At 33.2% G+C, this 26,399-nt stretch overlaps 5 protein-coding genes, 1 long non-coding RNA gene and 4 pseudogenes across 6 annotated transcripts; 8 read left to right on the top strand and 2 right to left on the bottom strand.

The window, feature by feature from the left end:
- Positions 1 to 1,485: 1,485 nt before the first annotated feature.
- Positions 1,486 to 2,829, top strand: LOC109133057 (uncharacterized). The gene is made up of 2 exons (XM_019245652.2): positions 1,486 to 1,621; positions 2,362 to 2,829. Exon 2 carries the CDS (start codon positions 2,382 to 2,384, stop codon positions 2,583 to 2,585), a length of 204 nt encoding a protein of 67 aa, XP_019101197.1. The 5' UTR covers positions 1,486 to 1,621; positions 2,362 to 2,381; the 3' UTR covers positions 2,586 to 2,829.
- A 1,311-nt stretch (positions 2,830 to 4,140) lies between these two features.
- On the top strand, positions 4,141 to 5,326 carry LOC104784963 (uncharacterized). Its single transcript, XM_010510076.3, has one exon. It carries the CDS (start codon positions 4,141 to 4,143, stop codon positions 5,170 to 5,172), a length of 1,032 nt encoding a protein of 343 aa, XP_010508378.1. The 3' UTR covers positions 5,173 to 5,326.
- Positions 5,201 to 6,312, bottom strand: LOC104784962 (molybdopterin synthase catalytic subunit). Its single transcript, XM_087451817.1, is given in 3 exon segments — positions 5,201 to 5,337; positions 5,339 to 5,996; positions 6,175 to 6,312. Coding segments are annotated over 2 exon segments (591 nt in total). The 5' UTR covers positions 5,890 to 5,996; positions 6,175 to 6,312; the 3' UTR covers positions 5,201 to 5,297.
- LOC104784964 (cysteine synthase, chloroplastic/chromoplastic) lies at positions 6,243 to 9,584 on the top strand. Its single transcript, XM_010510077.3, has 11 exons — positions 6,243 to 6,377; positions 6,544 to 6,937; positions 7,093 to 7,202; positions 7,286 to 7,343; positions 7,486 to 7,749; positions 8,004 to 8,141; positions 8,265 to 8,316; positions 8,402 to 8,481; positions 8,645 to 8,704; positions 8,837 to 8,917; positions 9,330 to 9,584. The coding sequence occupies exons 2-11, from the start codon at positions 6,686 to 6,688 to the stop codon at positions 9,420 to 9,422; spliced, it is 1,188 nt and encodes a 395-aa protein (XP_010508379.2). The 5' UTR covers positions 6,243 to 6,377; positions 6,544 to 6,685; the 3' UTR covers positions 9,423 to 9,584.
- Positions 9,585 to 11,909: 2,325 nt separating this feature from the next.
- On the top strand, positions 11,910 to 13,114 carry LOC104784965 (jacalin-related lectin 25-like; annotated as a pseudogene).
- Positions 13,115 to 13,147: 33 nt separating this feature from the next.
- On the top strand, positions 13,148 to 13,987 carry LOC104788782 (jacalin-related lectin 25 pseudogene; annotated as a pseudogene).
- An 833-nt stretch (positions 13,988 to 14,820) lies between these two features.
- LOC104784966 (jacalin lectin-like protein) lies at positions 14,821 to 15,729 on the top strand. The gene is given in 2 exon segments (XM_010510078.3): positions 14,821 to 15,213; positions 15,320 to 15,729. Coding segments are annotated over 2 exon segments (498 nt in total). The 3' UTR covers positions 15,425 to 15,729.
- A 3,111-nt stretch (positions 15,730 to 18,840) lies between these two features.
- Positions 18,841 to 19,873, top strand: LOC104788783 (jacalin-related lectin 25 pseudogene; annotated as a pseudogene).
- Positions 19,874 to 21,555: 1,682 nt separating this feature from the next.
- Positions 21,556 to 22,320, bottom strand: LOC147943184 (uncharacterized). Its single transcript, XR_015598130.1, has 2 exons — positions 22,064 to 22,320; positions 21,556 to 21,943 (listed from the first exon to the last, which is right to left on the bottom strand). It is a non-coding gene; the product is annotated as an uncharacterized LOC147943184 (long non-coding RNA).
- Positions 22,321 to 24,237: 1,917 nt separating this feature from the next.
- LOC147943185 (jacalin-related lectin 24 pseudogene) lies at positions 24,238 to 25,426 on the top strand (annotated as a pseudogene).
- The last annotated feature ends 973 nt before the right edge of the window (positions 25,427 to 26,399 follow it).

Consider the following 26,399-nt stretch of genomic DNA (forward strand, 5'->3'; position numbering starts at 1 on the left):
ATCTAATTGGAACAATACATTTTTTTTTTGCTAATCAAGCACCATATGTTAAGTTATCGGAATATGTTGTAGCTATTATCATCATTGATACGATTTTGTATGGTTGTAGTTAAATTTTGCGATCATTTTATTAACCTAAAAATTTATAAATTTAGGTAGCTTAAAAGACAATTACTAATATTAAATACAAAAATATCTTAATTTAATTTATCAAAACTTGATCAAATTGAAAAAATACATATTTTTGTTTTTGCTAATCAAGCATCATATATTAAGTTATCGGAATATGTTGTAGCTATTATCATCATTGATACTATTTTGTATGGTTGTACTTTAATTTTGTGATCATTTTATTAACCTAAAAATTTATAAATTTTAGGTAGCTTAAAAGACAAGTACAAATATTAAATACAAAAATATATTAATTAAATTTATCAAAACTTGATCTAATTGGAACAATACATTTTTTTTTTGCTAATCAAGCACCATATATTAAGTTATCGGAATATGTTGTAGCTATTATCATCATTGATACTATTTTGTATGGTTGTACTTAAATTTTGCGATCATTTTATTAACCTAAAAATTTATAAATTTTAGGTAGCTTAAAAGACAAGTACAAATATGAAATACAAAAATATATTAATTAAATTTACCAAAACTTGATCTAATTGGAACAATACATATTTTTTTTTGCTAATCATGCACCATATATTAAGTTATCTGAATATGTTGTAGCTATTATTATCATTGATACTATTTTGTATGGTTGTACTTAAATTTTGCGATCATTTTATTAACCTAAAAATTTATAAGTTTTAGGCAGCTGAAAAGACAAATACAAATATTAAATACAAAATATCTTAATTAAATTTATCAAAACTTGATCTAATTGGAACGCTACATTTTTTTTTTTTGCTAATCAAACATCATATATTAAGTTATCGGAATATGTTGTAGCTATTATAATCATTGATACTATTTTGTATGGTTATACTTTAATTTTGCGATCATTTTAGTAACCTAAAAATTTATAAAGTTTAGGTAGCTTAAAAGATAAGTACAAATATTAAATACAAAAATATATTAACTAAATTTATCAAAACTCTGATCTAATTTGAACAATACATTTTTTTATTTACTAATCAAGCATCATATATTAAGTTATCAGAATATGATTTCTTCGATAGATCGAAGAAAAGATTGAAAATTTTGTACCTATAGTGTGATTGAGGTCAAAGCATGAAACATGCTTGGCTGTGGGGCCATATTGGTGATAAAAGATATGATAGTTCGATTTGAAAGTATTCCAAAAATACAAGGATCTAATCAAATATTTTTCAGAAAATAAATATCTTCTTCTATTGTGTTACAGTTGGGTTCGAACTCGAGACGACTTAGTTTCTGAATCGATCCCTCTTTCACGCGAGCTCATTCATTTACTTGGGTTTAGGGTTTCGATAGATAGGCAAGTGGCCACGACACTGAGAGAACCATTTGTCACCTATATAGGGAAACGTTAGGCTTCTGTCGTATTCTCTGTGGAACCAAAAAAAAAAATATCAGCTTTCTGTATCTCAATCGGATTTTTCGAGTTATCTGTGAAAACGTAAAGCATCAGGTTCGTTTCCATTTTAATTTTGTGATCCTCTGGACTCATTTGTTCAAAAGATCCAATTTTTAACTGATAGATTCTGCTCTAGTTTCATTTTTGGCATCTTGATCTGGTTTGAGAACTTTTATCGGTTGGGATCATAAGATGCTAGCTTTGGATTTGTAGATGTAGAATTAGAGTCTATAATGCCTTTATTTCTGCTTTAATTTTGATTTTGACTGTGATTGATGATTAATTGGAAGCTAAAAAAGCATCTGATTTGCGCCGATTGTTATAAGCTTGTGAACAATTATGTTTAGACTGATGCACTTGGTGAGCAGCTGATTGAATTGTTCTATCCAGTCTCCATTATAATGCAAAAGAAGAGTTCTGTTTTGCTGTAATGTTTTGCAATCTTCACACCATGATGTTACTCATCTTTGATTTTGTTGTGCTTAGAGCACTGTCACTTTATCTTGACCTTGTAGTTCTTAGGATGAGCATTAACAATTGGAAATGTCTTTATATTCAATCGATTTGGATCTTTCTGTTTTCAGTATGTGAACAATATATGTCAGTGTTCTACGATTCCTCAGAGCTTCTATAGTCTCATTGTTATATACATGCTTCAGAGTTCTCTCTAGTTAGTCATCCTTACTATTTATGAAACTGTGATGTGTGAAGATAGAACAGTTAGCTAAGACTTTCTCATACTTGGGTCTGTTCTGCAACATGTGACAATTTTTACACTTTCTTGAATGTTGCAGGTTTAAAGACTTTGAAAACAATGGCGGGATTTCCAGGTTTTAGTTACCTTGGTCCAAAAAGCAAGAACACGGTTGTAGCGGGTGGATTAACGGTTTTTGTTTTTGGGGTATACTTCTACACAATGAGGGCTGTTGGTGGCACGGACGAACTTCAGGTGGCTATTGACAAGTTCGAAGGCCAAAAACCAGTTGAGACCAACACCAATGTTCCATCTAAGGTCTAATGTAATCCTCACCGGCTTGATATGTCCAACCAAACCCGTTGTTGTTTATCTTTGTCTTCCAAGTTCTTTACTTCACTCTCGTTCGTCAGATTGGTATCTGTGTTTGAGTCTCAGTCCAATCCCTCCTAATACAGTGTTTTAAACAAGAGAATTCTGATCAGGACATGGTTTTAATGTTCTTGACATAACTTTATCATAGTCTTGTACCTATATGTTTGTTATAAGGTTTGGCTATAGATAAAAATAATCTGTTGCTCCGTCAAAAATCAATTAAGAAAGAGTTGGAACTTGGAAAGCTCAAAAGATGAAGGAGATGGGTAACCACTCATAGGTGGGCTAGTGGTAGGATGGATTTCGGGCTGAGGGTGAGATTCCCAATATTCCCGGGTTCGAATCCCCACGGCTGCAAACACCTTAAGTGGCCACCGCAGAAAAATTTAACATTGGGCTATGCGGCCTCCAGGAACCACTCTTGCCGCCTTCGGGACGCACGCCAAGCCTTCGGACTAGTGGGCTAGTCAGGGCCCACTGGGCTTTGGATACCTGGATTATCAAAAAAAAAAAAAAAGAAGGAGATGGGTTGTTTTTGATAAAAAGAATAGTATCGGGTTCAATCTGACGTTAATTAAAAAATATAAAGGTCTTATCAGTATTTTGCAAATTAACCCGATCGAAATAGAAATACAGACTTCTTCTCTTTAACTTTTTCTGAATCTCTCACTTGCTCTATTCTCGCGAGCTCTTCTCTCTGGGTTTTAGGGTTCCGGTAACTTTGCAAACGACACCGAGCGATTCGTGCCTCTCTCTGTCTCACACCTACCTTCGACTTCGGTACGTTATTTCTTTCTCTGTAACGAACGATGTTAGGGTTTCTCTATTACGCAATTTCGTTCTGTGAAGTCTTCTGCTGAAAATTTTGGTATCTACTAAAGCTTATTTTTCTTCAACTCGTCACAGTCCTATATGTATTTAGAGCTGGGGTTAGGAATTTTTGTTTCGAGTTTGACGAATCGTGTTCTTAGCTTATAGATTCATAGTTGTTTTCTCCGATTCTATTGGATGTAATATGTCAAAATTGATCTGTGAGATCTATGTAACTGGACGTAATGTCCTTTGTAGTCTCTGGTGCAAAACCTCAAGCTTTAGAGCGATTTTGATTTCTTTATGATCTGTGTTTATACCCTTGCGGCTTGCGTGTGTATCTCAGATACAAGTTAGGGTGTGCTTATTTGTATAGGAACAGCGAAAAAATCTTGAAACTGTTGACAGTCGTTTCCAAGTTTAACTCTAGTAACTAGTAATGAGACAATACTCTAATTCAAATAGCAAATATTGCACCATGTTGCTTTTGTAAGCTTTACTTGGGTTGTGCAGGTTTCTTTATTCTTCTTGGTGTTTAATATTTTGATTTTGGAATGCAGTATTGAGTAATGGCTTGAAAATTTGATATCTGTAAAGCTCTGTGTGAATGTTGATATAATCTAATCAATCTACTAATTCCTTTTTCTCATGGTATGCAGGTTATAACTCGGTTTACAGTGAAAAGGAGGCTAAGATGGAGATCATGCCAAGAGAGAATGAAAACGCTTTGTCAGGTCCTAGGCCTATGGAATGGTCTACTGTCCCACACAATGCTCCTCAAGGACCTGGTCCCATTGGCAAGAACCGGACATCGAGCTTGGAAGCACCTATCATGTTGCTAAGTGGGCATCCAAGTGCTGTCTATACCATGAAGTTCAATCCAGCTGGAACTCTGATTGCATCTGGATCCCATGATAGGGAAATCTTCCTCTGGAGAGTTCACGGGGACTGCAAAAACTTCATGGTTTTGAAAGGTCACAAGAACGCCATCCTTGATCTTCATTGGACCAGTGATGGCTCTCAGATTGTATCAGCCAGTCCGGATAAAACTGTCAGAGCATGGGATGTTGAAACTGGGAAGCAAATCAAGAAGATGGCTGAGCATTCTTCGTTTGTGAATTCTTGCTGTCCCACTCGTAGAGGACCACCGCTTATCATCAGTGGATCTGACGATGGAACTGCTAAGCTTTGGGACATGCGTCAAAGAGGAGCCATACAAACATTTCCTGATAAATACCAAATCACAGCCGTTAGTTTCTCTGATGCAGCTGATAAGATTTTCACTGGTGGTGTAGACAATGATGTTAAAGTTTGGGACTTGCGAAAAGGTGAAGCCACAATGACACTTGAGGGCCATGAAGATACAATCACAGGTATGAGCTTAAGTCCAGACGGTTCCTACCTTCTCACCAATGGAATGGACAACAAGCTTTGCGTGTGGGACATGCGTCCTTATGCTCCACAGAACCGATGTGTAAAGATCTTTGATGGGCATCAACACAACTTTGAGAAGAACCTACTGAAATGTTCATGGTCACCTGATGGTACCAAAGTCACTGCTGGTAGTGCAGACCGTATGGTTCACATATGGGACACAACAAGTCGGCGTATTCTGTATAAGCTCCCCGGCCATACTGGCTCTGTCAATGAGTGTGTTTTTCACCCAACCGAGCCTATCATTGGATCTTGCAGTAGTGATAAAAACATCTACTTGGGAGAGATCTAAAGTTTTAAAGCTGAGAGACCTTTGCGACTTATTTGAATATGAAGTCTTTTAGATTCAACAATGTGCTTTAAGACATTTTGTTTATTAAGAGAAAAAACGAAACATTGCTCTTTTGCTACAAGTAATCAAGAAGAAGATTTGTTATGTCCTGTAATATCTTTATGCTTCATCTTCTTCTACTCTAACTTTACTTCCACAGCAACCTCTTTTATGTTCTTCAGTCACAGGTTTCTTCACTAAGCTGTCTCTTTTCTCTGCAAGTTCCAATCTTTTCTCCATAAACTCAGAATTCTCCTTCCAAATCTCTCCATTAGTGTAAACCTCTTTCTTCCAAATCGGAACCGTTGCCTTCAACTCGTCAATCAAGAACTTGCAAGCATCCAAACCATCCGCACGGTGAACAGATGAGACCGCGATGAACACACTAGTTTCTCCAACCGGAACTGGTCCCAAACGGTGAGCAACTGCAATCTTGTGAATGTCCCAAGTTGATCTAGCGGTTGTACAGATCGAGCTGAGGCATCGTGTGGCCATTGGCACATATGCTTCATAGCGTAGCTCCAACACTGTCTTGCCCTCGAACATGTCTCTTGTAGTTCCTGAGAACGTCGCTATAGCACCAGCTTGAGGGGCACTGACATAATCAATGTACTTAACAACATCTACTTTGTGACCTTCCTCCAAGATCTCTATAAGGTTCTTCTCCTCTGCAGACATCTTTGACCCAATATTACAAGAACGTCCTGAATAGTAAACCTCAATACAATCGATGTTCCAGGAAGAGTAAACCGAGCTTAACAGATGACCCAACCGCAAATTCTAATCTGCAATTAGAGCAAACAAAACAACTATGACAAACAGAGCAAATGATAATGGCAATCACAGTTTTAACTGGTAGAGAAACATCCGAAATCCAAAATCTATAGCTTTGCTAAAATCGCAAATTCCAATCTGGGTTTGATTTTATCTGAATCATAGAAACACAGAGATAACGACAAGTACCTTTCTACACTAAAAATTGATACTTTTTTCTGTTTCGAAAACTTTGTAATAACTTTAACAGCTACTCAGAAATTAAAAGAAGGCAAGGAACAAAAAAAAAAAAGATTCAGAAAGATTTGATTTGACCTTTGAGAGCTTGGTAAGGCTGCATGATGATGAAGATGAACATGTGCTCTATATTCACCTCCTTATCAGACTACTAGGTTGGTGAGATTGTTTAAAACCAAAAAAATCAAACCTTTCCTGAATTTTTATCTCAAAGTTTGTTTCTTTTCTCCAGATGCTCTGTTTTACCATTCCAAGAAAAAGATAAAATTCAGTAAAAAGATGCCAAATTGATTGACTTTTTTTTTTTTAACTCTACAAAAGCGATGTCGTTTGGGAACTACAGTGCGATCTCATCAGTGTCTCTTCAAGTTTAAACCGCATCTCTCTCTCTCTCTCTCACCTTCTCCTCTGTGTACAATATCGGGAAAGTGAGGAAGATACATTGAGGCAAAAAGATCAAATCATGGCGGCGACATCTTCCTCTGCTTTTCTCCTTAACCCGTTGACTTCTCGCCACCGACCTTTCAAATATTCGCCTGAGCTCTCTTCTGTCTCCTTATCCTCTAGAAAGGCGGCTACTTCTTCCGATGTTTCCTCGGCTGCTCTCACGCTCAAGAGACAGAGCCGGAGGTGTTTCGATGTTGTGTGCAAGGCTGTGTCCGTTAAGCCCGAAGCTGGTGTTGAAGGGCTCAATATTGCCGAGAATGCTGCTCAGGTTTGAATTGGTGTTTTTTGATTACATCTGAATAGAAATAGAGAGGGAAAGCTAAATTGAGAAACAACTAAGCCTTTAGGATTGTGAATTTGACTTCTTTTTTTTATCTCCTTTTGATTTCGTTGTTTAATCTTATTTTCCTGAAATTGATTCAGCTTATTGGGAAGACTCCAATGGTTTACTTGAACAATATAGTCAAGGGTTGTGTTGCAAGTGTTGCTGCTAAGCTTGAGATTATGGAACCTTGTTGTAGTGTCAAGGATAGGTACTGTCTTACCGATTTAATTTTGGTTTGCTATCTTTACATATTGTATCTATGTTGAGCTTTTGTTGCTATGGTGATTTCAGGATTGGGTATAGTATGATTACTGATGCTGAAGAAAAGGGACTTATAACACCTGGAAAGGTATAATGGATTTGACCTTTCTTGTTGTTAAGAAGTTAGAATGAGTACTCACCTACGATAGATGTTGTAGTGTATCAAGTTTATTAGTCTTAGTGTGTCAAGCCCCTCTCTAACTTTTTCTTTTCTTGTTACACGTTTTTAGAGTGTTCTTGTGGAATCGACAAGTGGAAACACAGGGATTGGCCTTGCGTTCATTGCTGCTTCAAAAGGCTATAAACTTATTTTGACCATGCCCGCATCAATGAGTTTGGAAAGGCGTGTTCTTTTGAGGGCATTTGGAGCCGAACTTGTGTTAACTGAACCTGCAAAAGGTATGACCGGAGCAATTCAAAAGGCTGAAGAAATATTGAAGAACACTCCCAACTCCTACATGCTACAACAATTTGACAACCCTGCCAATCCCAAGGTTTGCAATTACTTATCTTCTCATGATGTTTCGACGTGTGACATGAATCATGAGCTAGTCTTACCTCTAGTTTTGAACCATAAGAGGAGAATGTGAAGGGCTTAGTTACGGAAAATATTGAAACTCGTCTGGTATCAAGATTTTTGTTTCTACGACATTTACTATTAAATCCCCATGATAATCTGTTAAACTCTCTGGTTCCACTTATTTAAGCTGCAAGTATCTGTTAGTGTATTAATTTAAAGAATTTGCAGATTCATTATGAGACTACTGGTCCTGAGATTTGGGAAGACACTAGAGGCAAAGTGGATATATTGGTTGCTGGAATTGGAACCGGTGGAACTGTAACTGGTGTCGGTCGATTTATCAAAGAAAGAAAACCCGAATTTAAGGTACATAATAGCAATGGGGCTTGTAGCATATCAGCTGGAATACATAGCCTCTATAATTAGAGATAGGTTGTTCAATGAAGTAGTAAAAGTTATATTTAATTAGTTAATGTTTACGTGTACCAGGTCATTGGTGTAGAACCCACGGAGAGTGCTATTCTCTCTGGTGGAAAACCCGGTAAAGCATTGATTTCGTTTCCTTGTTTCTCTGACATGTTATTCTGTAACTCTACGTTTCTTTTAACTTGTATTTGAAAATGCAGGACCTCACAAGATTCAAGGAATAGGAGCTGGATTTGTACCCAAGAATTTGGATCTGACTATTGTAGATGAGTACATAGCGGTATGATCTGTTAGTTTGGTTCCTTAAATTATATAGTCATCTCGTTCACCTTCAGCAAGACACTGTTTTCCTTTTTAACTTATCCGTTGACATACAAATATAAATGGCCTGAGCATGAAAGAGTACGATCCAAACGTCACCTGTTTCCTTGCTTCCTGATCAGATTTCCAGTGAGGAAGCAATTGAAACTGCGAAGCAACTAGCCCTCCAGGAAGGCTTGTTGGTTAGTCTATTTTTGTATTTCTGTTTTGACTTATTTCTCAGTGGGAACAAGTCTTAGTGGGAGATAGTAAACGAATGTGAATGCATATGAGAAATCTGTGATGATTAGTGAACGATTTATAACATTTTTCAGGTTGGTATATCTTCTGGAGCAGCAGCTGCTGCTGCAATCCAGGTTGCAAAGAGACCTGAAAATGCTGGGAAACTTATAGCTGTAAGTTCTTCATCTATGTATCTCATCATAACTTCTTAGTGGAGGTAGGTGATAGGAATTGGTTAATTAGTCTTTTAATCAGAAAGATTTCTATATCACATCTCCCTCACCAAACCCTAGTCCTGTATCTATGACCAACCACCGGATAATAATAGACAAAACAGTTCTTAAGTTAATTAATCATGAACCTTAGCCTTTATACGTCTAATGAACACTTGCGTTGCCATCATCTCCAAACTGACCCTAGCTAGTCACCAGAAAGAATAATAGAGCTCTTGGAGCTTATTATTTAATTATTAATCCCAATGAAACCGTTTTAGCTAGTATGGAGTAACAAATGTAAGCGAGTCATCATATCATATGTATGTTAAAAATTTGATATGTGAGTTGATATATGCATCTTGGTTTTTAGGTTGTGTTTCCGAGCTTCGGGGAACGTTACCTCTCGACCCAGCTTTTCCAGTCGATTCGAGAAGAGTGTGAGAAGATGCAGCCTGAGCTTTGAGTTTCTTCTGTAATTTCTTGACAAACAAGCAACCTCTTCTTTGATTTATTGCTCCTTGTTTCTCCTAATAGACGTCTCTGCAGAGATATCTACGTCTAGTGTATATTTGCAATGTGCAACGCAATTTGGTGGTTATTAATAAAGGCATAAGAGGTTCGAAAATTTAAAAGGTCTATTGAAAGTAATGTGCAACGCAGCGATGAAATTTAGTTGCAGTTGAGACTGAATCAAGACGAATTTGTAACAGGATTGAGTGGAGTACAAGAAAAAGGGTGATAGAGGCATCATAAATTTGACATTTTCGAACTAACCGTTGGGACTATATGATTGGAAGATCAAGCGACAATTATGTATCTAAGTGGTTCCAAAATAGAAATTGATCCGGCGATATGTGACCAACGTACGAGTTTGGTGGTTTCTATGGGTCTTACAATAGGTACCGTCTGAAATCGATCGGTATGTGTTTGAGTCCCATTACAAGGCCCGACATGGTTGGTAAACGCGAAAACAATTGAGTGATTGACCAAGAAACGCCTTGTAGCCTAGTTCAAGTTGCATAGCCAAGCAAAGACTTAGTTTGGCTCACGAATTATAGAGACGGAAAGAAAATTAAAAAAGGCTTTTAATCTTGTTAACAAAGAACCCAACTAAAGACGGAAAAGAAAAGCAAACTCGTGGTGTGGGGCAAGCATTTGTCAGGTCAGTGCATTAGCAATTACAAGTGTTCGAGTAGTTGAGTCTGACCAAAACCAAAATCAAACATCTAATGTTCACAGCTAATGATTTGATAAAATCTAATTGATCTTGACATAATGGCGTGGCAATATGCCAATATGACATGGTACTACTACTATGTAATCTAACTTCAAAGGGACATAAAAAAAAAAAAAAGGATGGTATAACATCTAAGAGTTTATTTTATTTGTAAAACACATATGTAAAACTATTTTACTTATGCCATGTTTATATTTTACTTATGTTTTGATGCCACTTTTTTCCTCTTCTCTAATTTAATACAAAAATAATCAAAAAATACATGTATATCTTTAGTATTTGACATTGTAATTTCCATTTAATTATTTCATGGAACCCACCCAGATATGCTAACGTACGTATAATTATGGGTAAAGCAGAGACATAGCTAGCAACAACATACATAGATAGGTTATAATAACATAAGTCGATAATTAACATATCTTTACGAACAATCTAAGTCGATAATTAACATATCTTTACGAACAACATAAGTTGATAATTCAAATATTTACGAACATAAGTCGATAATTAACATATACTTTTAACAAAAAAAAAAAAAAAAAGATAAGTCCTTAATGCACAAGACACCATCGCACCAGAGATCGAGTCCCGCTCCCTACGAATGTAAGTATTAGGCTAATGGGCCAGTCTGTTATGGCCCAATAGTTGAAAAAAAAAATAATTAACATATAAGCAGAGATAAGATAGTTTTTTTACAACGATAATTATAACTTTAAGATCGCCACACAGAGAGAGACAATGAAACCCAAACGAACCTGCAAAAATTTGATAATTTAACCTATGATTCAACCCCGTTGTAACAATTAATGATAATTTAAATTTTATATTTAATATTAACTTAAACTCGGTCCGCCATATAAGTATATAACCATGTCCGTAATAATTTTTTAATAAGTGTAAATATATAATATTTTAAAATTTAAAATTTATTATATCTAAAATAACTAACAGTTCATCTAAAAAAATGAGACAAATAACCGAATAACGATTACAAAATTATAAATTTAGTTGCTTGATATAATTAGTTCAGTAGATTTTATTCTATTTCTTTAATTGTGTATTTCTTTAAGTTATATTATTCTTTGGAATATACTCTTTAAGTGTATACATTGCTAGTAATTAATAATAATGCAGGTAAAGTAATCATTTTAATCCCCAAATTCCGTGTATGTATGAGTAACTAAGCCAATCTATATAACCTATTTTGTAATCATGAATCAAATAATAACTATAACTTTATAACCTATAACTTTTATATAGTTTACAAAAAAATTGTGTACTTCCAAAATATTAATTAAGGAATTCCAAAATTATAATTAGAAAAAAACGGAAAAGAGAAATTAAAAAAGCCTTTGAATATTATTACTAGTACGTATCCTTAAAAAGTGCAATGTAGGAAGCATAGTACGTATCCTTAAAGGAAGGCTTTGACCAGCTAAATGAATGTATCTCTAAAATAAGTAAACTATAGGTAAAAAATATATGCAAGCAAGGATAATATATACTGTTTACATTTTCGGTCGTTTGAAATTGAATTTAGTATATTTACTGTTTTCAAGTTGATTTACATTTTGACTAAGGAAGTTTTCTTAGAGCTAGCTAGAGATTTATTTGTGTAAAGCTTTCTCTTCGTCCCTATCAATATATCGTCCTCACAAAGAATAAATTTCAATTCGGAGCTTAATTCTAATTTCGACTGCTATATTCTAAATGAAATCCCGTGATAGGAAGATGTTCAAAATTGGACCAATTGGGTCAATTCTTGATAATCATAAGAGTCTGGAGTGGGACGAGAAGGGACGCAACATGATCTCTAGTATATATTTTGCTTTCGACAGTGATGGCATAAATTGTATTCAGTTTAGCTATCCTGATCAGAACGGAGGTGGTCATCGTGTCTGAAAGGTATGGTGCGTCGGCCGATACCATGAAAAAAAAGTACAAAGCTCAATTCCACAAAATAGTAATCAAGAACTAGACAACATGTTCTTATGTCACTATTCATTATATTTATAATTTTAATGGGCTAAGAACACAGTGTTCTCCCATTGCGGATGGCCTTATAATATATCTTCATGTCTTTTCTTCTTCTGATAGTTATAATATATGGTAATTTATTTTATCCTGAAACCATATTTAAATATATATATATATATATAGTGGAATCTTAAGATTTTATTTTTTGTAATAATTAACACTGTACGTTGTTTACAATGTATAGTTTGTTTTCGTACGTACTTCCTGATGACCACGTTAAAACAAATTTATGCAATACACAGGTGAGACTGAAGGACGATGAGTTTGTGACCGGGTTGAGTGCAATACATTGTATGAAACTGATCACGTCTTTGAACATTCACACTAATCAGGGGAAGCACGGGCCGATTTGTAATAAATTTAAATCAGGAGATTTGGATCAGTATAAGAGGGAAATTGATGTGAAGATCCGTGATCGTCGTGAGTTTGGTGGTTTCTTTGGGTCTTTTGATGACTGTGGCAATCTGACTTCCATCGGCATTTATGTGTGTCCCATTACAAGGATCAGTGACGCACCCCTCAGAACCAACTACAAAGTCACCGAAGTAACCGACGACGACGTCGACGACCAACCCATTCTCTACCAATCATATGATCATCCTTTAGCCACAGTCAACCATAATGAGACGCGTGAATATCCAATGCCTCATGATCATGAGGTCTCTGATGGTTATCATGTCAAGGCCATCGCTCATAAGCCCAAGTTCGAAGACAAGATGAGTCTCTACCAATCATCTGATCGTCTAGCCAGAAGCACTAACAATCGGACACTTGAGTATCAAATGCCTGATCATGAGTTCGCCGATGGTTATCATGTCGAAGTCGAAGATGGGATATTCTCCAAGATAGAGCGCCTTTTCGGAAATCTCTTGGACTAATTGGTCGTTATCCCACGTATGATCTCGATTGGCATGTATTTGAGTCGATCGATTAAGCAACTTCTTGTGGAAGTGTTCAATACTATACCCTAGTTCAAGTTGCTGTTTGAGTTTTATCTTAAATAAAGTAGCTACTTTAATGAAGCAAATGCCTTAATTAGTTTTCTACAATTCTGTGCTCCATGTCTTTTGACTTAAAACGAAATCTATATATAAATGACAAAATCTTTTGCGAATTGATTGTTGGAGATGATGATTACATTTTCAATTTTTTCATGATGACTTTAACTTGTGTAAACTCAGCAGTCTAGTTCCGTACTAGCAAATTGTGATAGATTTTCATCATGGACAGATATGAAAGATTGTAAGAGGAAAATTGATGTGGGGACTTATGATCCTCGTGAGTTTGGTGGTTTCTTTGGGTCTTTTGATGACTCTGGCAAGCTGACTTCCATCGGCATGTATGTGTGTCCCATTACAAGGTTCAATGACGCACCCCTCGGAAGCAACTACAAAGTCACCAATGATGATGAAGACGACGACCAACCCACTCTCTACCAATCATATGATCATCCTTTAGCCACAGTCAACCATAATGGGACGCGTGAATATCAAATGCCTCATGATCATGAGCTCTCTGATGGTTATAATGTCAAGGCCATCGTTCATAAGCCCAAGTTCGAAGACAAGATGAGTCTCTACCAATCATCTGATCGTCTAGCCAGAAGCACTAACAATCGGACACTTGAGTATCAAATGCCTCATGAGTTCTCCGATGGTTATCATGTCAATCCCATTATTGGTCGTAAGCCTAAGCTCAAAGATGGGATATTCTCAAAGTTGGGGCGCCTTTTCAGAAATCTCTTGGATTAAATTAGTCTCTCTTTTCTCTCGACCTAGCATCGTGGTTTAACGTTCCTTTTCATCTTTTTTATTTGTTAATCTCCACCAAAACATAGATACAAGGTAACAGAGGATTGACCCGGAAACGCAACAATCTTCCTTTTAGAAAAAGGGAAGCACTTACAACGGGATCATAGTTATTTCTTGACCAACACGCGACCTCTTCTTTGTTTTATTGCTCATTGTTTCTCCTAATAGACGTCTCTGTAGAGATATCTACGTCTAGTGTATATTTGCAATGTGCAACGCAATTTGGTGGTTATTAATATAAATATTGACATATGAAGTGACAAAATTAAAGACCCGATCGAGTTGCTTTTGCACTCCCAAATATATGCATAATTCGTGGTTAGTCTTGTAACTTGGATTCATACGTACTGAGCCGGCAGTTTCAGCTATTTGCATGATTGAAAGTAGAGTAAATTATACGTATGTAACCTATCACAAGATGAAGTAGTTTTGTTCAATATACCAATGCCTAGAATCATATAGCCAATTCTATTGTCTCAGGAACAGAGCAACGAAGAACAAGGTCTCGTGCACTCCTGCCTGATTACCGACCGTGCAGGCTCACTCGAATAACTCCAATAATCTTGATCAATACCCAAAACGGGTTATGACCGATACGAAGTTTCCATACAAGACTTGAGAAGTCTAATGGAAAACCTTTTGTTTATTTTCCGTGGTGCCAATTGGACTACTTAGAAAAACGTAAGACAGGTTTTGGTCAAATGAAGAGTCTTCTAACACAATTTTCAAGCGTTTTATTTAATGTACCTAAAAACTTGTCTAGCTTGCTCCCAATGAACTCCATAAATGAAAGTTATGACGACTCTTCGGGTTTTGGACAAGACAGAGTATCTTATATCTATATATTCGTCCTTAGTCTATCACTCTCTCTATCCCCTTAAATTAACTGTACTCTGTGGCTACTTTCTATTACACCGATGATGAGAGTAGGATCAGTGGGAAAAAAGTCGACAGATGAGTATACTTATTGGGACGGCGGGGAGGCTCCTGGAGAAGAGGTGATGGGTGACGATGATTGGGATCACAAGGGACGCACCATGATCTCTAACATATACGTTTCTTTCGATGAAGTCATAACGTATATTCAGTTTGGTTTTCTGGAGAATGGAGCTCTTGTCCTGTCTGAACGTTGTGGTGGCTGGGAGGAGGGATCCAACTTTCGTGTTGTAAGTTTTGTGTTTTATGAAAATTTCTTATATATATACTTTATTTCTTTTTTGGCGTTTGAGTAAGATCCGGTCAGGTTAAGTTTCTGATGAAGTTTATTCGCAGTTGAAACTGAAACAAGACGAATTTGTAACTGGATTGATTGGAGTATTAGCAAAGGATAATAGAGGAATCAGGAATTTGACATTTCGTACTAACTACGGTGATTAGTTGATTGGAAAATCAAGCGGCAATTATCCAACTGATTCCAAAATAGTAATTGATCCGGCAATAACTGATCGACGTGAGTTTGGTGGTTTCTTTGGGTCTTACAATAGATACAATCTGACATCGATTGGTATGTATTTGAGTCCCATTACAAGTCCGGACATGTTTGTTAAACGCGAAAACAATTGACCAAGAAACACCTTGTGGCCTAGTCCATGTTGCATTTTGAGTTTTATCTTCTTGAATAAAGTAGCTTTATTGGAGCAATGTCTTTGTTCCATCTTTCTATATCTCAACTCATAAGTAATAAACTTTTCCCATTTCTTCCTTTTATTAATTATTTGCTTTTGTAAAATCGGAGTCACGAGTCACACTACTATACTCTCTAAGATAATGCGTCATTTATTACTATACTCGAAAGTAGTCCACGCGATGCGTGGATTATGTATGCATTATTAATTTGAAATAAATAATCAAGTTTCTATTCAATTGTATATGAAATATACATGTAATTATTAATTTATGTCTTGAAAATTAATTTTCATAATATTACGATTTAATATAATATTTTAATATATAAATGTTACATAATGCTTCATAAAAGAGTCATTTTGAGATAGAGAAAAATAATTAAATTACACAGAATTGTTGAAAATATTTAGATAATATGTTACTATAATAATAGGACCATTGTTTGAGTTACCAAAAAATCAATTTAATTTGGTCTTTTTGTTAAGTAATTAAGATAAATTATATTTATTTACATTTTTGTCTTTTTTTGGAAAAAAACTAATAAGTAGTCTAAAAATAAAATTGTAAGACCTTACTATTTAACTACTTTGATAGATAATTTAATGTTGTTCTATATATTAATTTTACTTTCATCATCTAAAATTAATACTTAATAACAAATAATTTTAAAAGAAATACTCTCTCTTGTAATCCATTTTCAATAATATCCTTATATATATACAAAATAACTAAATTCTAAACTCTAAACTTTAAATATTAAACATTATCTCTTCATCACTCTTGAATGAACTTGCCTCAACTTTTTTTTTTGTGAATGATTTCATAAATAAAAATTTGACTTTTATAAATTTTATACCATGGAGTATTGATGTACCATTTTTTCTATTGATTGCTTTTTTTACGACTCACCTCTGTATAATTAAATTTTATTTTGCTTGGTCCAAATGTTTGAATTGCCTTTGATATGCCTCCATCTTCATGGATAGTGATTCTCCACAATCCAGCTTGGCCAATATTGTAATATGAAACAAACTTCCTTTCATCCAACAAAATGAAAATGTTGCCACAAATCATAATCCGGCCTTCTTTCCATTTATCATTGAAAATTTTAAACTGTACATTAGTTTAAAAATTATGTGGAACTTTATCAAATGGTTATATTAGACAATACTCCCTCTGTTCCTGATTAATCCATATTTTAGGATTTTCAAACATATTAAGAAAACATAATAGAAACTGACTTTAGTTGCATTATTTTTTTCGATTAACAAATTTCAATCAATAATATTCAGTTTCTTTTTTGAAGTTTACAATTTGTCACTAATTACTTATTAAAAATATATAGAAAACCTAAAATTTGTTTTTTTTTGTGCAACACTTTTTCTCTCTAGAAAATTGATTAATAAGGAATGGATGGAGTAGATTTTAGTGAGGAAAATTAAACATACTGTTTAATGGGACAAAATTATTTTACAAAATATACCTTGTCAATGCATCTATGTAACTATTCTACTAAAATAAAATGCATCTACGTAACTATAAAAGTTGAAAAAGACTTGGTCATGTTTTTCACTCTTCTTCTCATCTGTGAAACACAGAACACATGACATATATATTGATTATGGAGAAAAAGAGTAAATATATTTTGAATAATTATAAGGACCCCTTGCTACACATCAAACCTCTGTTTGATCATCGAGAATTGGAGAAGAGTACCATCATATCAAGAAACTTGACGATCTGTTTTCCTCTTGCAGCGATGATGATACGTTAGAACATATCTAGAATTTGAGAGTAAATTTGAGTCCAATATTTAAGTAAATGTCTACCTATGGCTATATATACGTACAATACTATTTGAATGTTAGATAGATGTTACTCTTAAGTTCAAAATATTTTATTGACAGTTACAAATTTGGAAATTATGGAATTTGGTGTCATAAGTTTTGTAACATAAATATTTGCAACGGAAATCTTTTCATTAGATTAAATACAGTTCAATGCATGGTTATTGAAATTATAAAAACGCATCTCTCTTTAATTGTGAAAGAAATTTGTAACCCGCTACATGATATTAAACATAAAAAATTTCAATATATTTTCCATATAAGAAATAATCAAACTTAATAATCAAACTTAATGATTGAATTAATGCTATTTTAAATATGTCACTTACAGTTGTGTAATGAAATAAATAGATAGAAAAGTCAACATCTATCAAAACTTTCTTTTATATATATATATTGCCTACTCAATTAATGAAAGAAAAAATTATATGATTTTAAAATGTGTAATAGTTAAGGTTTATAAAATTACATAGAGACATAATCATAATCATGTATTTAAACTATTTCATTTCTCATCCAAGATATGGTTTTTGTTATGATATTTTTTTATTATAAAATAGTGTGTATTTTTTTCACTTTAAAGGATGGAAGACAAATTAAATAAAATGTGTAAAATAGATGTATCAATTATCAGTTATTTATTAGTAAATGGTATAGAATATTAAATTTTGTATCAAATATATAATATGAGATTTTATTATAAAACAATCTGATTTTGTTTGACAAAAGAGCTTAAGATATAAAAGTATATTTAAAAATATGTCAGTTGTACCAATGGGATAAAAGAAGTATGATTATTTGAAATTGAAAATAATATAAATTTGTTGGAAAGAAAATGGAAATAAAGAATGACAGGTGTCACTAAAATAGAATACCAAATGTTGCAATGTGAGTAAGAGTTAGAAAAAACCTTCTCATATTATATAAGATTTAGCGTTCCTCTAATAAACCAAGACAAGAATTTTTTTGGCTCACGAATTCTAGAGACGGAAGGAAAATAAATCTTTAATTTTTGGAAAATCGGCATCTTAACTTGTTAGTAAAAAAAAAACTCTAAATAGTATCCTTAAATGAATGTAACTCTAATTAGGTAAACTGTATATTGCAAGTAAGGATAATATTTAGTTTCACATTTTTGGTCTTTTGAATTTAGTAAAATTTACTGTTTTGAAGTTGATTTAAATATAGATTAAGGAAGTTTTCTTAGAGAGATTATGTATGTAAAGCTTTTCTTGGTCTATATAAGTATGGATCTTCCTCACAAGAAAAATTTAAGCAAAGAGTACTCCGAGCTTAATTCTTTTGACTGCCATATTCGGAATGAAATCCCGTAACAAGAAGATGTTCAAAGTCGGACCAATGGGGTCGAAACTTTATTATAATACATATTGGAATTGGAACGAGAAGGGAGGCAACATGATCTCTAGTATATATCTTGCCTTGGGCAAAGACGCCATATATAGTATTCAGTTTAGGTATTTTCAGAACGGAGGTCATGTCATGTCTAAAAAGTACGGTTCGTCCGAGAAAGGTGAATCCCACGAAATAGTAAGTTTCGTTAGAATATGTCTTCATGTATTTTTCTTCTTATGATAATTGGCTATATAGTGTAATCTAAGTTTTTTGTTTCTGTAATTAACAATGTTGTTTACAATGTATAGTTTGTTTTTGTACTTGTTCCCTGACGACCATGCACGTTAAATAAAATTTATGCAATATACAGGTGAGACTAAATTCCGATGAGTATGTGACCGGGTTGAGTGCAATTGATTGCATTGGGATAACGTCTTTGATTATTCACACTAATCAGGGGAAACACGGGCCGTATTGTGATAGATTTTCATCATCGATGTATATGAAAGAGGAATATGAGACGAAAATTGATGTGGGGATTTATGATCCTCGTGAGTTTGGTGGTTTCTTTGGGTCTTTTGATGACTCTGGCAAGCTGACTTCCATCGGCATGTATGTGTGTCCCATTACAAGGTTCAATGACGCACCCCTCGGAAGCAACTACAAAGTCACCGAAGTCACCGATGATGATGACGACGACCAACCCACTCTCTACCAATCATATGATGATCCTTTAGCCACAGTCAACCATAATGGGACGCGTGAATATCAGATGCCTCATGATCATGTCAAGGCCATCGCTCATAAGCCCAAGTACGAAGACAAGATGAGTCTCTACCAATCATCTGATCGTCTAGCCAGAAGCACTAACAATCGGACACTTGAGTATCAAATGCCTCATGAGTTCTCCGATGGTTATCATGTCAAGCCCTTTGGTCGTACGCCTAAACTCAAAGATGGAATATTCTCCAAGTTGGGGCGCCTTTTCATTTGTGCATGAACTCGATTGGCATGTATTTGACCAAGCAAATTCGTGTGCAAGTGTCCAATAGTAGCCTAGTTCAAGTTGCTGTTTGAGTTTTATCTTAAATTTAATGCTAGTAGCTACTCTAATGAAGCAAATGTCTTAGTTTTCTACAGTTATCTGTGCTCCATGTCTTTTGATTTAAAATGAAATCTATAAATGACAAAATCTTTTGTGAAATTGATTGTTGGATATGATGATTACATTTTCAAATTTTTCATGAAGACTTTAACTTGTGTAGACTCAGCAGTCTAGTTCCGTACTAGCTATGACTACGCTCTTGATTTGAAGTTGTTGTAGAATCTTGTCATTGTAAGTTAAATCATTTCGGTCACTCAATTTTAGTTTTACTGTCTAGCTAGGCATCATAGAGACTGTATTTAGGGCAGTGAAACCAATATGATTTCCCTTTTACGATAATGTCGTGTCTTGAATGTTTGATATGGATTGGGTCGGTAACGGTAGAGTTGTTTACAGAGGAACTGAAGTCTGAATGAATTGATCGAGTCAGAAGCTGGGATGCTTTACGGATTGATTCACGCTTGTTAGACAAGCAAAGGCATGGTAAAAATATCTTACAACTTACTTGCATTTTTCTAACATTATAAAAAAACTCGTACCTCTAATGAGGAAAAATTTAATCTGATATTAAGTGGTATATAAATTTGCCATTTGCCAATCTAGCTATACCATTGTTATGGTATCTTAAAACCAGTAGACAACAATTATGATGTTCATAAATCTATATTAACATTTTTGAAGTACATTTTGGTTTATGCCCTTTAAGTTTTATTTATTTAATTTTTTTTACAACATTAACCCCTACAACAATTCCATAAATAACATTGCGGAGAAATTCAAATACTAAACTTTCTTAAATTGACTAACGTTTGTTACATTTATTGCCATAAAATCTTAACAACATTTATACATTCCGATTTTTCCAAAAACAAGTCTACCCATTAAAGTTTTAACTCATTAAATCTCCAAAACTATTTTTATTGATGATAGAATCTCTCAAATTTAAATGATATACAACAAATTTTCCATAACAAAAGTTTACAATCTCCATAATTATATTAAAATTAATAAATTTTCTAAACCGAAAATCCAATTTTAAAATGATTAGAAAACCAATATTCACAAATATTTAACTTTAGCAAGAAGACAATTTGGTAAAAATAATATGCTAATTTGGTAAAACAATTAACATAATTAAACTTGATAAAAAACTTATTTTGATTTTTTTTTTTACGCAAAAAGTTATTTTGATTTTGGTGAGACGAGTTGGCATTAATCCCATATAGTGAGTTAAGCGGAATTATTTTTTTTTAAACACTTTTAGATGTGTACCATGAGATAAATGTATTACTAGACTATACATATACTACACAGGTTAAAACCTTGAAAACACTACAAAAATTCTATACTTTGAATACTTATATCAAATATCTGTAAAATTTTATATTTTTAAAATTAATAAAACGATAATAAAATAACAAATATAAATATAATATAAATTTAAAATTTTTAAAATTAAAAATATTGTCATGCGGTGTACCGCGGGTTAAATCCTAGTGAAATAATTAAAACACATGGCAAAAACCAAAAATTGGAAAATTGGCAACTTAATAGCATCTCCAATGGTTGGATCCAAATTATGAAAAGTTAGAAACTTAATTAGACCATTTATATTATTTTGACACTCCAACAATGGTAGAACACCTAATGAGGGTCTAAAAATGTAAATTTTAAAAACTTGTGTATAAGTAATACTTGACACACAATCTAAACAAAATTAATTTATGATTGTTCCTATTACTCAGTTCTGGATTTCCTAACCAAAATTTAACTATACAAAGAAATTATTTTGGCAACAGAAACATGAATTTGGTACCAAGAAGGCGTATAGTGCAAAGTAGCACTTAAAAAACATGAATTATGTTCATACTCTAACCACCGCCACTTGATGAGTCTCTCCTTTCTTAAGATACGTTAGTGCTGCGTGACACATGTTGAATGTTCCTACTGCATCAATGTCCAAGACTACACACACAAACACATAAAAAAAACGTTTCATTCAGCTAAAAGAACACTCAAATTGACAAAATCTCAGGCAAAATCAAAAGGTATATATATTTAGTTTCAAATATAATGATACCATACCATATTTAGTTTCAAAAACCAAAACCCATCTGTTACATTTTACATTAAGGAAATGTAAGATGTTTATAAAGGGATTGAGTATATTGAATTAATCATAAGGTTACACACTTATATAGAGACTCCCTAGACTTGACCAGACTTGACTAAGAGAGCCCTAGACTTGACCAGACTTGACTAAGGGCTTGATTGGAACAACATATACTGTAGCATTAGCATTATGCAGCATAAGTATTAAGCTGCATAAGCTGTATGCTCTGATTAATATAACACATTTAGTTGATTGGTATAGCAGTAAAGTATTAGATATTATATTTATATTTAATATATGATATTAATTAAAAATATATAATTTAAATGTGTTTCATTAAAAAAATTAATTATCATTCATTGCTATATAATTTTTAAAAAAATATTTTTACATTTAATAAATTTTATAATTTGTTATATATATATATAAATGTGTTATTTAATAATTTGAATTATATAATATTTTTATTTTGTAACACATTAATTACAAATAATTAATATATATTATATTTTTTTTAATAAAAGTTTATATCTATGTTTACATTTTTAATTTCAATAACTTTTTAAAATATATATAATATAACACATTAAACTAAAATAAAACAATAATATATATTATAAACGTTATATCCACATTAATATTTTAATGTATTAAAATAAATTATTATACTCCCTCCGTTTCAAAATATAGGATGTTTTAAGCAAAACACGCAGATTAAGAAATTTTTATTTTTAACAAGTTTAACCAATCAGAAATAATACTTGATAATATAAAATACTAAACTAATCTAAAAGTTGCATTGAAATTTGAAAGCATCATATATTATGAAACAAAAAACTTCTCCAAAACATCTTATATTTTGAAACGAAGGGAGTATTATTTTAGATAATAACATTAAGTAGTTTCTTATAGATATTATCTTATAACAAATAAATTTATCTTTTATGAAAACATAATTTTCTATTTTTACAAAATAAATTAATTATTTAAAATTATTTTAATATATATTAATAGTTTATAGTTAAATGTTTGGGAAATGCTTCAAATGAGAGCATATAGGAAGAGAGCACATGAGAGCATCTGCAGCTTCTAAATGCTCTCATATGCTCTCCTAATAAATGTTGATAATGTTGATTGGATGATAAAATTAAAAAAGCTTCTTCATATGCTCTTCCAATCAAAGCCTAAGAGAGACCTAGACTTAACCAAACTTGAATAAGAGAGACCTAAACTTAACCAGACTTGACTAAGAGAGCCCTACACTTAACCAGACTTGCACCAGACTTGACTGAGTAATTTTCTGGTGAACATCAGTGTATATCTTGGGTACCACCTGCAATTCCACACCACAATTTTTTTTATATATCATTACAGTAAACAATTATAGTACGCAAAAGCTAAGACTAGGGGAGAAAAGAAAATTGCAGTTAAGAATCTGAACAGGTAAAAATATTGTCATACTTCTCTACCAGAAAATTCAGCTAATAATAAGCCATTAAGAAATCTCAAGGAACTAAACAGGAACTAGAGAACATTCATAAGAAGACTTCGGCAATAGAAAACTGACTACATTGATAACATAACATAACACAATACATTGATAAAAAAAGCATAACAGAAACAGTGATCAAACAAACACAATACTTCAGAAAACATGTACTTTGCTTCTTTGCAGAAAAAGGAATCATGCGAAGACAATCAAACACCTGATCAACAACGTTTTATGACAAAACCTGAATCTTCACAGAGACCAAACCATTATCTTACAAGGCTTCCTAATGGGAAAGAGAGATAAGAGGAGTTAGGCTTTATAACCTTAGAGCCTGAAACAGAATTTAGCTTTTACGCTCATTTTCCTATTGACAAACCAATTCACTATATCAATAAATCCCTAAAAGGAGAATACACAAAACCTGAATCTTTCACAGCACTTGAGAGACATGGTTCAATTACCAGAGTCATCAACCAAGCAAATGCTCTAAAAGAAACCCATATTGCTTGGAACCTAAGGATTACCAAAGTTCTAACTCAAATTTGCACAAATAAAGCTAAATTTGTACCAATGCAAAGGGTATTGAAGGTTCATTGAACGAAACTCTCCCATTTCGAGTCTGAAATCTTCGATTTGGTGAGAGCCGATGAAGAGATGATTCAACCAGAGCCGACGAAGAGATATGAAATCGCCGATGCGATTTCGAGTTTTTTTTTTGCCTTTTGTTAATTTCTTCTCCCACCAATGAAAACGTGACACGTCGTAGGTCGCAAGGAGTTCCAAAAACTCCAAATATTTATTTTGTTAAATATTTCTGCATTTTTTAACATATTTGGTCTTTTGAATTTAGTATCCTAATCACAAATAAACTCAAGCAAATAAAAGGCGAGTATAATATATAGTTTTACATATTTGGTCTTTTGAATTTAGTAAAACTACTGTTTTCAAGTTGATTTAAGGAAGTTTTCTTATAGAGATTACGTATGTAAATCTTTGGTTCGTCTATATAAGTATGGATCTTCCTCACAAGAACAAATTCTTTGTTAAAAGTAAAGAGTATTAATTCTATGTTTAATTAGTTCTTTCGCGTAATAGGGAGATGTTCAAAATCGGACCAATTGGGTCAAAACGTTATTCTCATAAGAGTTGGGACGAGAAGGGACACAACATGATAACTAGTATACATGTTGCTTTCGACGACACGTCCATACGATGTATTCAGTTTGGCTATCTTCACAAGGGAATTCATGTCGTGTCTAAAAAATACGGTTCGTCCGGAGGTCGATACTACGAAATAGTAAGTTTTGTTAGAATTATTCATCTTCTGTTTTACTTATTCCTGATGGCCTATGTTAAAAGCAACTTTATGCAATATACAGGTGAGATTGAAGGACGATGAGTATGTGACCGGGTTGAGTGCAATTGATTGTAATGGGATAAAGTCTTTGAATTTTCACACTAATCAGGGGAAGCACGGGCCTTTTGGTGACAGTAATAATTATTATTCATCATCCATAGATATGAAAAAATATAAGCGGGAAACTGATGTGAAGATACGTGATCGTCGTGATTTTGGTGGCTTCTTTGGGTCTTTTCATGAATTTGACGGTCTGAAATCCATTGGAATTTATGTTAATCCCACATACGATAACAAGCTAACTTTCAATCAAGCATGTGATCCTCGATATACATCCGCCCTCCATTACCAAATCCCGACGATCGTGGATGGTATTCCTGTTAAGCACATCCGTTATAAGACCAAACTCAAAGACCGGTTACTTTCCAAGTTACGTTCGATTTCGAAAGAGCTATTTTGTGCCTTGTAAAAGTTTTCTTGGATTAAGACTAGGTAGGACTCTTGAACGATATATAGCTCTTGTCCTTTGATAGTAGTACGTCCTGAGTTTTTTTTATTTACACTCACTATTATATTAAAAGCAGCATTGATGAGAGGAATGACACATTTTTTTCTCATATTTGAGTTACAACTCTTAATATATCTAATATATTCCCTCTTTTCAATTATGTAAGATGTTTAAAAAAAAAAAGATGTTTAAAGTTAATGTTTTTTTTTTTAATTTCTTTTTAAGTTTTCATCCATAATTTAATTTAATTTGATTTTTTGTGACTATTAATCTATTATCATGTTCCTTTAAGACAGAAATTGATTTTGCTTCAATATCTTTTGGTGATATAAAAAAGAGAAAATAAAAAGAGAGGGAGTATTTCGTGATGAAAAATACTTAGGTTTACCTCTAGAGAGGTGAACGTATTTGTTCACATACTCCTTTTCAACTAATCAAAATCTTATATACATTATTTCATTTTTAAAATAAATTAAAATTAAATTAAAAATAAAACCAATTAAGGAAACAAATTCTGTATACTTTTAATTAAGGAAAGTTAAATATTGGCTTGGTTTAGATTTTACAATTAGAACAAAATTATGTGTCGATATGGGTTTACAAATAAATTGTTTAGGGTTTAGATTTTACAATTAAAACGAAATTATATGTCGGTTTGGGTTTACAAATAATTTTTATAGGGTTTAGATTTTATAATTAAAACGAAATTGTATATCGGTTGGGTTTACAAATGAGGTGGTTAGGGTTTAGATTTTACAATTAGAACGAAATTATATGTCAGTTTGGGTTTACAAATGAGATGGTTAGGGTTTAGATTTTATAATTAGAAACGAAATTATATGTCAATTTTGGTTTACAAATGAGATGGTTAGGATTTAGATTTTACAATTAGAAGGAAATTATATGTCGGTTTAGGTTTATAAAAGAGTGGTTTAAGTTTTTAATTTTATA

Source organism: Camelina sativa, chromosome 5, assembly GCF_030686135.1.
Source record: "Camelina sativa cultivar CO46 ecotype springtype chromosome 5, ASM3068613v1".
NCBI classification, from domain to species: Eukaryota; Viridiplantae; Streptophyta; class Magnoliopsida; order Brassicales; family Brassicaceae; genus Camelina; species Camelina sativa.